Below are 13,783 nucleotides of genomic sequence, written 5' to 3'. Positions count from 1 at the left end.
ATTTTGCGTGTATTGTCTATGGGACATGACTTTTTCTCAAAACTGGATTCTACATTTTCGTCTTTCGCGAGCAATATCTCTGTTGTCTTAGCTTTGTTTTTGCTGAGCTTCGAGCACGTTGTAGCTGAGACAATAAGCTATCTCTAATATGCCCTTTTTTCGATCAGATGCCGGGATCATGCTAATATTTTACTTTCAAAGTGGGATTTGAGAATTCCATTTTCCGTTTACGTGTAATTGCTATGGGAAATGTTTTGGTATATCGGTAACGCACTTGACTTCCGATCTTGAGATACTGGTTCGAGTCCGGTCGTCTCCAACAATATTTTCCTTCACTTTTTTTTTCTTTTTGACCTTTCACTGTACCACCTCCTTTGATTATTAAAACACGTAGAATCTCAAATATATTAACAACCCTATTTACTTTATTATTATCCTATTTACACTTAATCCATTATGTTTTGCGTGTAATCCTATGGGAGATGACTTTTTCTCAAATCTGGATTCCGCATACTTGTCTTTTGTGAGCGATATCGCCGTAATTTCTGCTTGGATTTTGTTGATGTTTGAGTATGTTGTAGTTGAGACAAGATTTATGTTGACTATTTAACATTATCTTGACGTTATAATAGTCAAAAAATCAATCATAGGTTACATGTCAGTTATCATATATAACAATCCTCAATCGAATACCTGAAGGGGGTACTATACCACTTTTAATCATGGTAATCATCATCATCAATATCGTCATTATCGTATTCATGAACATTATCATTATATCATCATCGGCAGTTTCGGCACACTGTCATGATCGTAATTCAAGAGCTTAGCTATTTATGCTAGAAATATTGAAGGCATTTTTCTCAATTGCATCTCTCCCCCCCCCCCCCCCCCTCTCTCTCTCTTTTCTCTCTTGCTCTGTCTCCCTTCACTTAGTCTTGTTCTGCCTCTCTCCTTCTCTCGGTCTCTCTCATCTGCATCTCTCTTGTTCTCTCCCTATCTCTTACACTTTCACCCTCACCCTCTCACTGTTTCCCTTTCCCTCTTCCTCTCTTGACCTGTCTCCTTCTGTCTCTGCCTCTCTCACTTTCTCTACTCTCTCCCCTTTCTCTCTGCATCATCTCAGCTTGTCTCATTTATATGTATAACAATTTAATCCGAGAAAATTCGAGGCAATTTCTATCGTTTGGCCATTCACTGACATGCATACTAACAATCGTTTCTAGATTTAACGTCATAGATGTTTGGTTATGGATGGGTACAATTTGTTATATCTTACTCATATAATATATTAAATCACGACTAAATAAATCACTATTTACATTTTGTAATATTTATAAAAAAGTGTTTTAAGCTTGTTTAGTATAAGTAAACAGTTTAATCCTCTATCGAAAACCTGAAAGGGGCGCTGTGCCACTTTCAAACATGGTCATCATTCTAATATCGTCATCAACGTATTCATGAACATAATCGTTTTTTAAAAAATATTATTGGCAACACTTTCAAGATCAGTATTCACAAGAGCTTATTTATGCTATACATATGGAAAGCATTGTTCTCAATTGCATCTCTCTCTCTCCTTTCTTTTGCTCTGTTTCCCTTCTCCTCTCATGTTCTGCCCCTCTCCCTTTTTTGGTCTGTCTCTGCATCTATCTATATCTCTCTCTCTACTCTTTCACCCTCTCTCACTCTCTCTCTCTCTCTCTTGCCTTGCCTCCCTCTTATTCTATTGCTCTGTCTCCCTCTGCCCTACACAGTTGAAACTTGACTCATGGATAGACCATAATGGGAGTAGTATTTTATAACGAAAGATGAAATCGTGAAAATGCGTTTTTCATTATGTTACACATTTAGCATACGTATCACCTAATTCGTCGGTGACGAATTCAAGTCTAGTTGATATTATAGTTATAATAATTATTGTCATATCATTCCAATCATCTGCATCATCAGCATAATTATAAATGGCAGTAGTGTAGAAGTAAAAGTAGTAGTAGTGGTTTTATTGTGATCCTTATCATCTTGATTATATTTTGCAATACGTCATGTGCCAAGAATTTATTGCTATACTACATCCAAGATGTTTACCCAAACTGTCAATTCTTGCTGAAATGTTATCAAGAGAAAAGAAGAAACTTTTTTGCCCCCTTTTTCGTTATTGTTTTCCTTGCAGTTTTGCAAGCATATTTTAGGGGGCCAAACACAAGGAATCTCGAAGCCGGATTCTGAAAATATGTCAAGGGGGAATTTTAGACGCCATTTTTTACCCTGCATGATTATCTCAGTACGCGTCTTGACGGGTTTTCATTCACCCAAATCCCATTTGCACACAGCGCATGTGAGCCCTACCTAGGTCCCTTCCTCTATTTCGATTCATTTCATAGGCATAGTCTCTAGCATCCCATCAAGTTCACTGTACTTTTCTTTTTCCAAAGTCCATGCGCCATCTTGTTCGTTTCGGGCCTTTTTGGAGGCCTTTATTTCTGCCTACCTATCCTAGATGTTACAGACTTCTAACAAAATCCTTTTAATAGTCAAAGAGAAACTCTTTCGTAGAAACTTTAGGAGGTCCCTGTCAATGCATAATATCGCTCCAATACGATTGCAGTTCTAGTTGCTTGGACGAATGTCAGTAAATGCCTTGTTCTCGTTCGCGTTCTGAATTCTTTTTGCATTGAAGAATTATAATCAATGTCTTGTTTCCGTTTGCGCTCTGAATTATTCTTATTCTTCTTTGCATAGACGACTTTTCGTTGATACCCTTTTTCGGTACGCGTTTTTTCTTCTTCCCTAAAATTATATTTGTTTTGCACGCAGTGCTTTTTATCCCTATGTAGGTTCCTTCCTTCAGCACTATTCCTTTCAAAGTTTGTAGTCGTAATCTCCGGCATCCAGTCCAGGCCTTCTGACTCTTTGTTTTACAAAATCACTCATGCGTAACCGTCCAGGCGTCATTTAGTTTTTTCCTGGTCCGTTTTAAGGCCTTTCTTTATTCATTCGTATCTCCACTATCATAGATCCTACAGACTTCTTACATATTTTTGTTAATAGTCCAAAGGATTTTCTTTCATCTGCGACGGGTAACCTAGCCTTTCATATATGAAATTAAAATAGAAATGAACTATAATTATTGACTCTTAAAAACCGCAAATTGCCATAACTTTCTAATACAAATTCCGATTTTTGTCAAAATTTGTACAGTATCTTAATCATATCGATGCACACACCCTAACCAAGTTTCACGCTCCAACAATTACGCATGATATGAATAGTGCCCTCTAACGTTCTGAAAATGGCTATCTTTCTCTGGCCGTAGATCGATCGTGCCTGGCTAATCTCATACACTTTTTGGACATAACTTTTAACAAATATGCACCTCCACTCATTTTTTCTAGGTGTCTTGGTGATAAACTGATGTCAGTTTCCAGCTTTCACTAGGAATGTGGCATAACAATAAGAAGATACAACATGTAGATAAATTTAAAAACAGCCTTAAAAGATTTTGATAAATTCAAGAACTTGTACAATACTTTAAGTGCCAGGAGAATGACACCTAGCTTTCACTATGAATGTGGAAGAATTTTTTCAAAAATTCGGTCAGTCTCAAGGCAACGCCAAAAGTCTGATCCACAGAGACAATAAGGATGGCAATAAACAAGATGGCCGTATTGTCACCGGTGATTTGCAGAGTGCACTAAGCAGTGCTGTGCGGAATGGACAACTTGACCTCATCCAAAAACTAATCAGTCAAGGTGCTGAGGTGAATAAAGTTGAAAAGGACGGTTGGACCTCATTACATTTGGCAGCACAGAATGGTCATTATGATGTCATCAAATATCTCATCAGTCAAGGAGCCCAGGTGAATAAAGTTGAAAAGGACGGTTGGACCTCTTTACATTTGGCAGCACAGAATGGCCATCCTGACGTCATCGAATATCTCATCAGTCAAGGAGCTGAGGTGAATAAAGTTGACAAGGGCGGATGGACTGCATTACATAAAGCTTCAGCGAATGATCATCTTGATGTCGTCAAAGAAGTAATCAGTCAAGGAGCTGAGGTGAATAAAGTTGAAAAGGACGGTTGGACATCATTACATTTGGCAGCACAGAATGGCCATCCTGACGTCATCGAATATCTCATCAGTCAAGGAGCTGAGGTGAATAAAGTTGACAAGGACGGATGGACTGCATTACATAAAGCTTCAGCGAATGATCATCTTGATGTCGTCAAAGAATTAATCAGTCAAGAAGCTGAGGTGAATGAAGTTCAAAATGACGGTTGGACATCATTACATTTGGCAGCACAGAATGGCCATCATGACGTCATCAAATATCTCATCAGTCAAGGAGCCCAGGTAAATAAAGTTCAAAATAGCGGTTGGACCTCATTACATTTGGCAGCACAGAATGGCCTTCCTGACATCATCAAATATCTCATCAGTCAAGGAGCTGAGGTGAATAAAGTTCAAAATGGTGGTTGTACTGCATTACATCTAGCTTCAAAGAATGGTCGTACTGATGTCACCAAATATCTCATCAGTCAAGGTGCTGAGTTGAATAATATTGACTATAATGGATGGACTGCATTACATATAGCTTCAAAGAATGGTCATATTGGCGTCGTCAAAGAATTGATTAGTCAAGGAGCTGATGTTGATAAGGCTAGTGACAAAGGATGGTCAGCCTTATACCTTGCCGCAGCTGCTGGTCATGTTCGTGTTTCAATTATTTTGCTTAGTCAGCAAGCTGAGCTGGCCAAAGCAAATATAATTCATTGGACGGAGTTTCATTCCGCTGCAGAGAGAGGCGATCTTGATGACATGAAAGAGCAAGTCAGTCAAGGAGCCGAGCTGGATAAAGCTGGTTCTTTTGGTTGGACAGCCTTACATATTGCAGCAAGTAATGGACACCTTGATATGACAAAATATTTGCTAAGTCAAGGAGCTGATGTGAATTCTAGCAATGACTTTGGTAGGTGTGCTTTGCATAGTGCATCAAAGAAAGGAAACTTGGATGTCGTGGAATATCTGATTAGTGAAGGGGCCGATATGAACAAAGGAAATGACTTTGGATTTACTGCCCTAGATTATGCCTCAATGGATGGTCATTTAGATATCATCAAATTCCTAATCGGTCATGGAGTTGAGGCAGATAATTGCGACGCAGATGGAACCACTACTCTCCATCATGCCTTACATGCTGGCCATATCGACATTACAAAGTATCTGCTTAGCCAAGGCTCTGAACTGAATAAGAGAAGTGTGCATGACTCTGTCATCTTACAATTCGATGGACAGTATGGTCACTATGATGTTGTGCGATGTGTGCACAGTCGAGTCGATCGTGTAGTAAGCAGACTCGTTAATTCTCTCACTGTCTTTAGAGGTGCCCCAGAAAGTGATCTTGGTGGAAGCAATTATCAAGATGGCGATGAGGATAAGACAGTTCAAGGTGGGATGATTATTGTGCGTATGCCACTTATAGGGTCTGATTTTGACCTTCAAGATCTTCTTGCAAGTCAAGGAGGCAGAACTGTTGATCGCACATCATTACAAGACGCTACAGAAGGTGGCTGTCTTGCAGTTGTTCAGTTTATAACCAGTCAAGGAGCTGATGTGAACGAAAGCAATAATGTTGGCTGGACTGCTCTTCACTTTGCTGCGCAAATGGGTCATCTCAATATTGTAGATTATCTACTTGGACAAGGAGCTGAAGTAGCTAGAGGGGATGTTCATGGTATCTCTCCTTTACATGTTGCTGCATTCATTGGCCATTGTGACGTTACCGAGCATTTGCTTAGGCGAGGAGCCGAGGTCAACGGAGCCACCAAGGAGAAAGGTTCTACAGCCCTACATGTCGGAGTGCAGAATGGTCATCTCGATATCACACAAGGCTTGCTCAACCACGGAGCCGAACTTGATGCTACAGACAATGATGGTTGGACTCCCTTGCACATTGCTGCTCAGAACGGTCACATCGATGTCATGAAGTGTCTACTTCAGCAACTTGCAGATGTTAGCAAGGTTACACAGAAGGGATCATCTGCATTGCATTTGTCTGTCGCAAATGGACATACCGCTGTCACAAGATATCTATTGGAGCACGGAGCTGAAGTAAATCTGAGTAAACATGGTCCAACTGCGTTGCAACTTGCTGCAGAACAAGACCAAGTGCATGGGACAGGTCCAGATACGCGGTGTGCTGAAGGGCAGAAACACACTTCTTCCCCAAATGGCCATGCAGATACTGAGGGTTTAACAGAAGATGAGAAGAAGGTATTGAATTTAGTATTCCTATATATTTCATATGAAAACAAATATCATACTTTTCATCAACATTCTTGCAAGTATTAAAATAATATCAATATAAACTGATAAGGGTTAGCCAATTGGTAGCCTTAATAATCCTGTTAAAACTTTCTTGTGAAGGTATATGGATTGTCTAAATCATGAAAAAGGTTGAAATGATTCCACGAAGACTTCTCAAAACCTATCCTGTAACAGTAAATAATTACATGTTATTCAAACCTGTCTTAGTGGCAACCTATCTTTGAAAGCCACCTGTGTATTGTGGTTGTTTATTTTTCATCCCTCGAGAAAAAAAATGTGTGTATAATATATATGTAAGTCTATTTGGTGATTAAAGATATGGAAAACTAGAAAAGAAACTGGTTTATAAAAAGCTGTTTTGTTTGTAGATTTCTTAATTCTTGAGGCTGTTTTTTTTAACAGGTTGTTGGACAACATGCTGAGAAAGGCTTCACATCAGTTCATTTAGCCACGCAAAATGGCTACACCTCCATCATCGAGACATTAGTTTCTCATGGCGCCGATCTCAACATGCAGTCCATAGACGGACATACCTGTCTTCATGAAGCCATCAGACTTTCTGGTCGGAAGGACAGCAAAGTTGCAGCAACACCAGCACTCCAAAAGGTAAGATGATGAACTTTCCCTGGGATTGTACGACGCTTGCTCCTGCTATGTAGTAATTTCCTTCACTAACCGAATTGCTAACTTACAATTATGCAATTGGAATCAAACCATTCACACATGAGTTAGCATAGCCATTGAACAATGAATGAGTCTCTAAAAGAACATTACACAAAAAAAAGGTCTTATCTCTGAAAATGAAATAGGATTCATCATTATGAAAATTAAAGAGGATTTGAAAGTCTGAAAATAAGATTGAGCTCATAATTGCAAAAAACGACAACAATTCTGTATCACTTTTTGGAATTACAAACCCTTTGGATTTACGAACTTTATTCTATTTTCGGATTAATAAACCTCTGGATAATGATTCCTATTTAACTTTCCGAACTATAAACGAACTATCAGAAAAACACAACCATTTTCCCGTAATTATGAATCTGTGGATAAATCCGTTAAACAATCGTATGTATTGATAATTCTTCTAGATCTCAGAAGAGTTCTATCAGAATGAATTGTCTCCCAAAAAGGCCCTGGTCTTCTATCTCTTGGACAACGGAGCAAAGCCGGACATCAAGGATAACCAAGGCAACCTACCAGTCCACTATGCCAACGATGAAATCGTTCGCCAGATGATATTCTCAAGGTGGGGAAGCATTATATTAACATGGGCATTCGGAAATAAATATACAAATGATGTCATAGTTGAGTGGTGTAATTACTCGACTTGGAATACCAAAGGTCGTGGGTTCTTGAGATCCTCTGCATGGCAAGTATGTCCTTGAGCAAGGCATTTTATCTACAATGCTCCTCTCCACCCAGGTAGTAAATGTGTACCTGCTAGGATGTGAACATCAATGTAATTAGATGAGGACTTGCACGTCCATTAATAAAAGTGTGAATGGCTGACATGCTCCCCAGGGAGTGGAGTGCGCACTGTAGAGTGCAGAATCATTATAGAGTCCAGGGACTGGTTGAAAATACTGTAAACTCTTTAGTCAGATTCACTGTGACTTGTACAGTAGTTTATACAATGCAGTTATTAATATTTAAAAAAAAAAAAAAAAAAAAAAGTGATTAGCGTGGCTTTCTTAAATTTGGATTTGGGTTTCCAGCCGAGTTATACATACGGTTGTTACGAGGTTGTGAAATTAGATTATTCAGATGAAATAGGGCAATTCCACCTGGGACAAACATTGACCAACTTGAATTAAACCAATATGAACACCAGTATACAAAGAGTAATACTCCATTGTTCAGTAACTTTATTGGGTAATTTATTTAACGTTTCAGTCAGATATTTGTTGGCAAGTTGAAATATTAATTGTGCTGAAGTCTGTTTGAAATTATCTTGCTTATTTTCTTTAGATAGTTGAGTCCTTTATTTGCACAAAATGTGTGGAAAAATGCGATTGAAAGTTTATTGTTCCATACTTTCCATATGTCCATTTTGTCCTGACCATTTCTAAATGTCAGTATTCATGATGATTGTATAAACTATTTAGTAGATATCGTAACACTTAAAACAAAAAACACTGAGATGAACACTGGAAATATGTACATAAAAGTATGCGGTCATTAATCATCTATGCACCAACAGTATATCCTGTTGTACCTAGGCAGGACCCAGGTGATATTTTCTTCGAGAGGGCAAACAAAGAGGAGTAATATATGAAGCCCCTCCACTATTTTAGCAATGACTATTCTGAAGTGCAGAATGTGGGACTTTTCCATAGGTAAAAGATCTATGGAGAAAATATATCCTGAAGGTTGAAACAATATTATAATATCGCTTTTTCTTTGTTTTCATTTGCATATATTCTCAGGTCTCCTGATATGGACATCATCAGAGCTTATCGAGGTAACAACCTCTGATAAATACATAATAAAACATACTTTTTCATAAACAAATAATGATAAATAAATTATTCTTAAGTTTTTCAATTTTGTATTGATATGGGTGCATTATTACAGCCAGAACAGCACGAGAAAACTCTAGGGGAATTGCCAAATTTACTTCCAGAAGGACAAATTTCATATTTAAGAGAGAGAAATGAACAAAAAATTATAAATAAATGATTCTCAAGTTTTTCAATTTTGTATTGATATGGGTGCATTATTACAGCCAGATCGGCACAAAAAAACTCTAGGGGAATTGCCAAATTTACTTCCAGAAGGACAAATGTCATATTTAAGAAAGAGAAATGATTGACATGGTGATCAATTTTATTAGTTCAACTGAATGTCCATAATTCTCAGGCTGATTTTATCTTGAAGCCACGTAAGAGAAGGTTCAGTTCTGGTGAAGATAAAGAATGAAATTTTCTCGTTCTTTTTATTTCATGTTCGAGGAACAGATATAGTAGAGATGTCCCTTGAAAGGTATTGCTCTGCAAATGTCCTTATATTTGAAATATGACGAAAAATGCCTTAAAAGTTGGACCAAACTTTCATAACAATAATAACTTCGCTTTTATAGAGCGCTTGATACATCTATGATGTCTCTAAGCGCTTTACAGATATATTAATACCCCGGTCATTGGATTCAATACTTTCCCGCACACAGCGTGTGCACAATCTTCACTTCCTGGGGAGCATTCCAGCCAGGCGTTACTTGACGCTCTAAACTGTTTTACCAACAATGATGGTCGCATACGTGTTTGCATTGTGCAGATCCATAAACCCATACCCACATGGAGTCATTTGCTTTTCATTTTGATCATTCCAAAACCTACATCGATTATTATGTAAAACACAGTCAACCTATTACCATTGCTTAGGGATAGTTTTTTTTCACTGGATAGGTACTCAACTTTATCTTTAAACGCTCCTCATTCTTCCTCTCTCTTTGATGAATTTTGATCTGCAGCCGAAGAGTCGGCACCACCAGTGGTCAACGCTGTCTCTGCTCAGGTTGGATGTGACGGTAAACAGCTCGAACTGGAACAACATGGTATTTCAATGGCTATCCCACCTGGGGCTGTCGAACAGAACAAATCTTGCAAGATCACCATTACCGTTGTGAAAAACCTCCCTGATGTTGTCATCCAAGATGACACATCAATGGCAGCCTACGGGATCAGATGTGACCCTCCAAATATGGTCTTCCACCAGCCTGTTAAGATCAGGATACCACATTTCACCTTGGTCACCAACGCTGAGCAAGTGATACCAGACATCGTCTCACATATTTGGGATGCAAAAGAGGGTAGGTTATTTGGTTTATTAATGGTCTATCTTTCAACGAATATTATTGAAGTCTTCTCTTATACAAAACTACAGTACTTTAAACCATTCTTTTCCTCATGGTTACCCAAGGGATACTGGTCTTTATACCAAGTCATTTGGAACAATACCTAAGTAGAAATGTTTCCTGAAAAGGATTGCTATTAAAATGCTTTCTTATTCAAAATATTGTAATAAATAGCTATAAAGTTTGGTCCAAACACTTGTGTTTAGTACCGTGTTTTTCTGTGTGTGGTGCATGTGATCTTAAGGAAAACTGAGTCAATTTCTTTTCATGTAAATTAATGAAAAACGTCACAAGGCACATCAGATTTTATTAACATCATAAACTACATTTTCCAGTTGCTTTCAGACAGTTTCTTTCACAATGTAATTGCAACTTTATCTTTAAATTCTTCATCCTTTCAAACAGGAATCTTTTTTTATAATAGGGCTATACCTAGCTTCATGTTACTCAAATGCTTATTAAAGAATATTTGACATTGTGGCTCTAATAATAGGTTTACCGAGAATTTCGAGGACAAAGTCATCTGCTGCACCTGACAAATTGCCGTACTGCAAGGTCCTTGAGAGACATCTTGAGCTGCACATCGATCACTGTGGCGAGTGGTGGGTTCTTATCCCTCTTGAGCAACAGATCATTCAGCTTCAATTCATGTGTACCCCATACGTACCGGACAAGATTGAAAGAGGCAAAGAGTTTGATGTTCATCTCCACCTGAATGCCGATATCCCGGGCATAGAAATGGTCAGTTAGATATACTCTCTCACTCCCTTAAGATCTCTTCTCAGGGAGCATGTTCATATGGGTCACATGTACCTTGGGTTCCAAAATGGGTCCCACATGGGTCTGCCCATATATGATATTGCACCCACGATTTGTAGTGGACACCTATGGGGTCGTCCCAGGGCCACTCTGGTGTGGAAAAACTGTGGGCATAATGTGCACTATCCCATATGGGCATCAAAGGCCGTGGTGGGGGTTCCAATATGGCCCCCTCTTGGGAATGCCTATATGGGCCCCATATAAGTTAGCACTGAAGATTCACATGGGACCTATATTGGCAACCCCATTTTGCCCATGTGATCGTTCTTCCATCTTCTTGTAATGTTCAAAGGGCTATACAGCCTGTCTCTAAGATCTGTATAAAGATTATCAGTTGTGTATTGCAGCCATTTGCAAGCACACTAAATCCGGATTTACACCCTACTCTTCACGAAACTTCCACAGGATGTGACTCGATCTAGCTCCTACACACGTCGCTTTCAGACTTTGGATATAGCCTGAAACAATTGTTAGAATAGCAAATGTTGGCCTATCGTAGTTATCGAAATACATGTAGATTGTAGATATTACGTATATTACATATAACTATAGCAGAAACTAATTGAGAAATAGAAGAACAAATATGCTGTTTTATTAATGGTTATTATATACCTCACTTAAGGTATCCAGCCATCTGATTGGTCGAAATTGCATTCATAAACTTTAACTATTCCTGTAAAATTCCCGGTAAAATTCCAAACCCATGTAATAGTTCCAAAAAATAGTTCTAAAATTTCAACACTATTTGTGTTTCTTGATGACCCAGTAGAACAAGAAGAATAAGGGCTAGCAACCCCCCCCCCCCCCCAAAAAAAAAAAAATAGCCCAAAATAATGCAATCATTATAAATTCCGTCTTCTACTTGATACCAACACATGGATCCTTATTTAAACAGCGAGACAGTTCTGTAACAATGTTACGAAAAGCAATTCAACGAATTGTCTTGGCCTGTATTTGTTCTAGAGCGCACTTCACTTTTTCGATACCACGTGGCCCCAATTCAGCACAATATATACGTATTTTAATTCTTCACAACAATAACCTAGATCTAAAACTGGCCGCGGTTGCAACCCCTCAACCCCCCCCCCCCTTCTTCGCAAAGAAATATTCGCTAAAATTTCTTTGGAACAGAATGATAAACTAATTTCTTCTTGAGATGTTCGAGGTGAAATTTTAAACATCATTACCTGGTCTGGTTTCAGCGGGACGCTCTTCTTTTTTAACGCATGCTCTATTCTTACGATTTAGGCATAATTTACTTTGTTGATTTGCAATTGGTAATCTCCCTGGGAGTTTTGCGATATCCCCGATGATACGGGTACAGTGTATTTAATTTTGTTCGTAACATTAGTGTTTTGCAAGGAAACAACATGCTGAAAATGAGCGTCTTTCCGACATATTGATGATGTTCCCGACAATACGGATATCATTTGCATATAAAAAATCGTAAGACATATAAAATGCTCTTTAAATTAATTTCAAGGAGAAACTATACGACGTTCTTGATTAAGTATCATTTTTCAACATCACGGATTTAAAATACGTTCTCTAATTCTACGAAGATTTAAAGGACTTATGTATTGAAATAACAGATTGATGATATAATTATCATGATGATTTATAATGATCATACGACAAAAATCAATGGCCCAAAATAACGCATCATTATAAATTCCGTCTACTACTTGATACCAACACATGCATGATGGATCCCCCGGATGGATCCTTATTTAGACAGCGAGGCAGTTCTGTATAAACAATGTTACGAGAAGCAATTCCACGAATTGCCATGGCCTGTTTTTGTTCTAGAACGCACTACGCTTTTTCGATACCACTTGGCACCAATTCAGCACAATATATACGTATTTTAATTCTTCACAGCAATGACCTAGATCTAAAACTGGCCGCGGCTGCAACCCCTCACCCCCCCCCCCCCCCCTTCTTCGCAAAGAAATATTCGATAAAGTTTCTTTGGAACAGAATGATAAACTAATTCTTCCTTTTTAATGCATGCTCTATTCTTACGATTTAGGCATAATTTACTTTGTTGATTTGCAATTGGTAATCTCCCTGGGAGTTTTGAGATATCCCCGATCATTTTCAACATCACGGATTTTGAAATACGTTCTCTAATATTAAGAAGATTTAAAGGACCTGTATTGATATAACAGATTGATGATATAATTATATGATTTATAATGATCATACGACAGAACTGTTTTGTACAAGATACAACGAAAATTAAAGAAAACAAAACAAGAAAACCGAAACATGCGATAACATCGCTATAAAAAGGAAATATACACAAATTTAATGTAATATGAAACCAATAAAATGTCAAAGCATGCATGAGAAAAACAATGTCAGAGAGAGTAGGGTAAGTATAAAATAAGTTGTTTCTTTTTCGTGAACAAATCAATTTGTATTAAAATTGAGATATTTAACACAATCATGAACAGAACAGGAGGAGATGAAATAATGAACAATCATGCCAACGTTAACGCCTACAGAACTCCGATGTCGAGAGGGAAATAAACAATCAAAACAAAAATTGTAACCAATGTCATGTACGTAAAATAATATTAGAACAAATCAGTAGCCAAAGTAAATCTTTTCAGAGTCAAATCTCGCAAGACGAGACGGACACACAAGCGGGCACTATACATGAATAACTAATGCGCCGGATCGGGCGCGAAAGGGCGCAAAAGCTTTTCAAAGTTTAAGCTCCCATTCACAAATGTCAAGTGCTTCGCCGGGAAGCGCCCAGGCGGGCTTATCTC

General features: G+C 38.2%; 1 protein-coding gene across 1 annotated transcript; it reads left to right on the top strand.

The window, feature by feature from the left end:
• Positions 1–3,565: 3,565 nt before the first annotated feature.
• Positions 3,566–11,465, top strand: LOC100892781 (serine/threonine-protein phosphatase 6 regulatory ankyrin repeat subunit A-like). Its single transcript, XM_030993775.1, has 7 exons — positions 3,566–6,274; positions 6,731–6,934; positions 7,420–7,577; positions 8,758–8,792; positions 9,801–10,139; positions 10,678–10,925; positions 11,409–11,465. The coding sequence occupies exons 1-7, from the start codon at positions 3,566–3,568 to the stop codon at positions 11,463–11,465; spliced, it is 3,750 nt and encodes a 1,249-aa protein (XP_030849635.1).
• Positions 11,466–13,783: the final 2,318 nt, after the last annotated feature.

This window comes from Strongylocentrotus purpuratus, unplaced genomic scaffold (genome assembly GCF_000002235.5).
Source record: "Strongylocentrotus purpuratus isolate Spur 01 unplaced genomic scaffold, Spur_5.0 spur5_contig_850, whole genome shotgun sequence".
Taxonomy (NCBI): domain Eukaryota; kingdom Metazoa; phylum Echinodermata; class Echinoidea; order Camarodonta; family Strongylocentrotidae; genus Strongylocentrotus; species Strongylocentrotus purpuratus.
The sequence above is the reverse complement of the archived record's forward strand: the minus strand, read 5'-3'. Positions and strand labels throughout refer to the sequence as shown.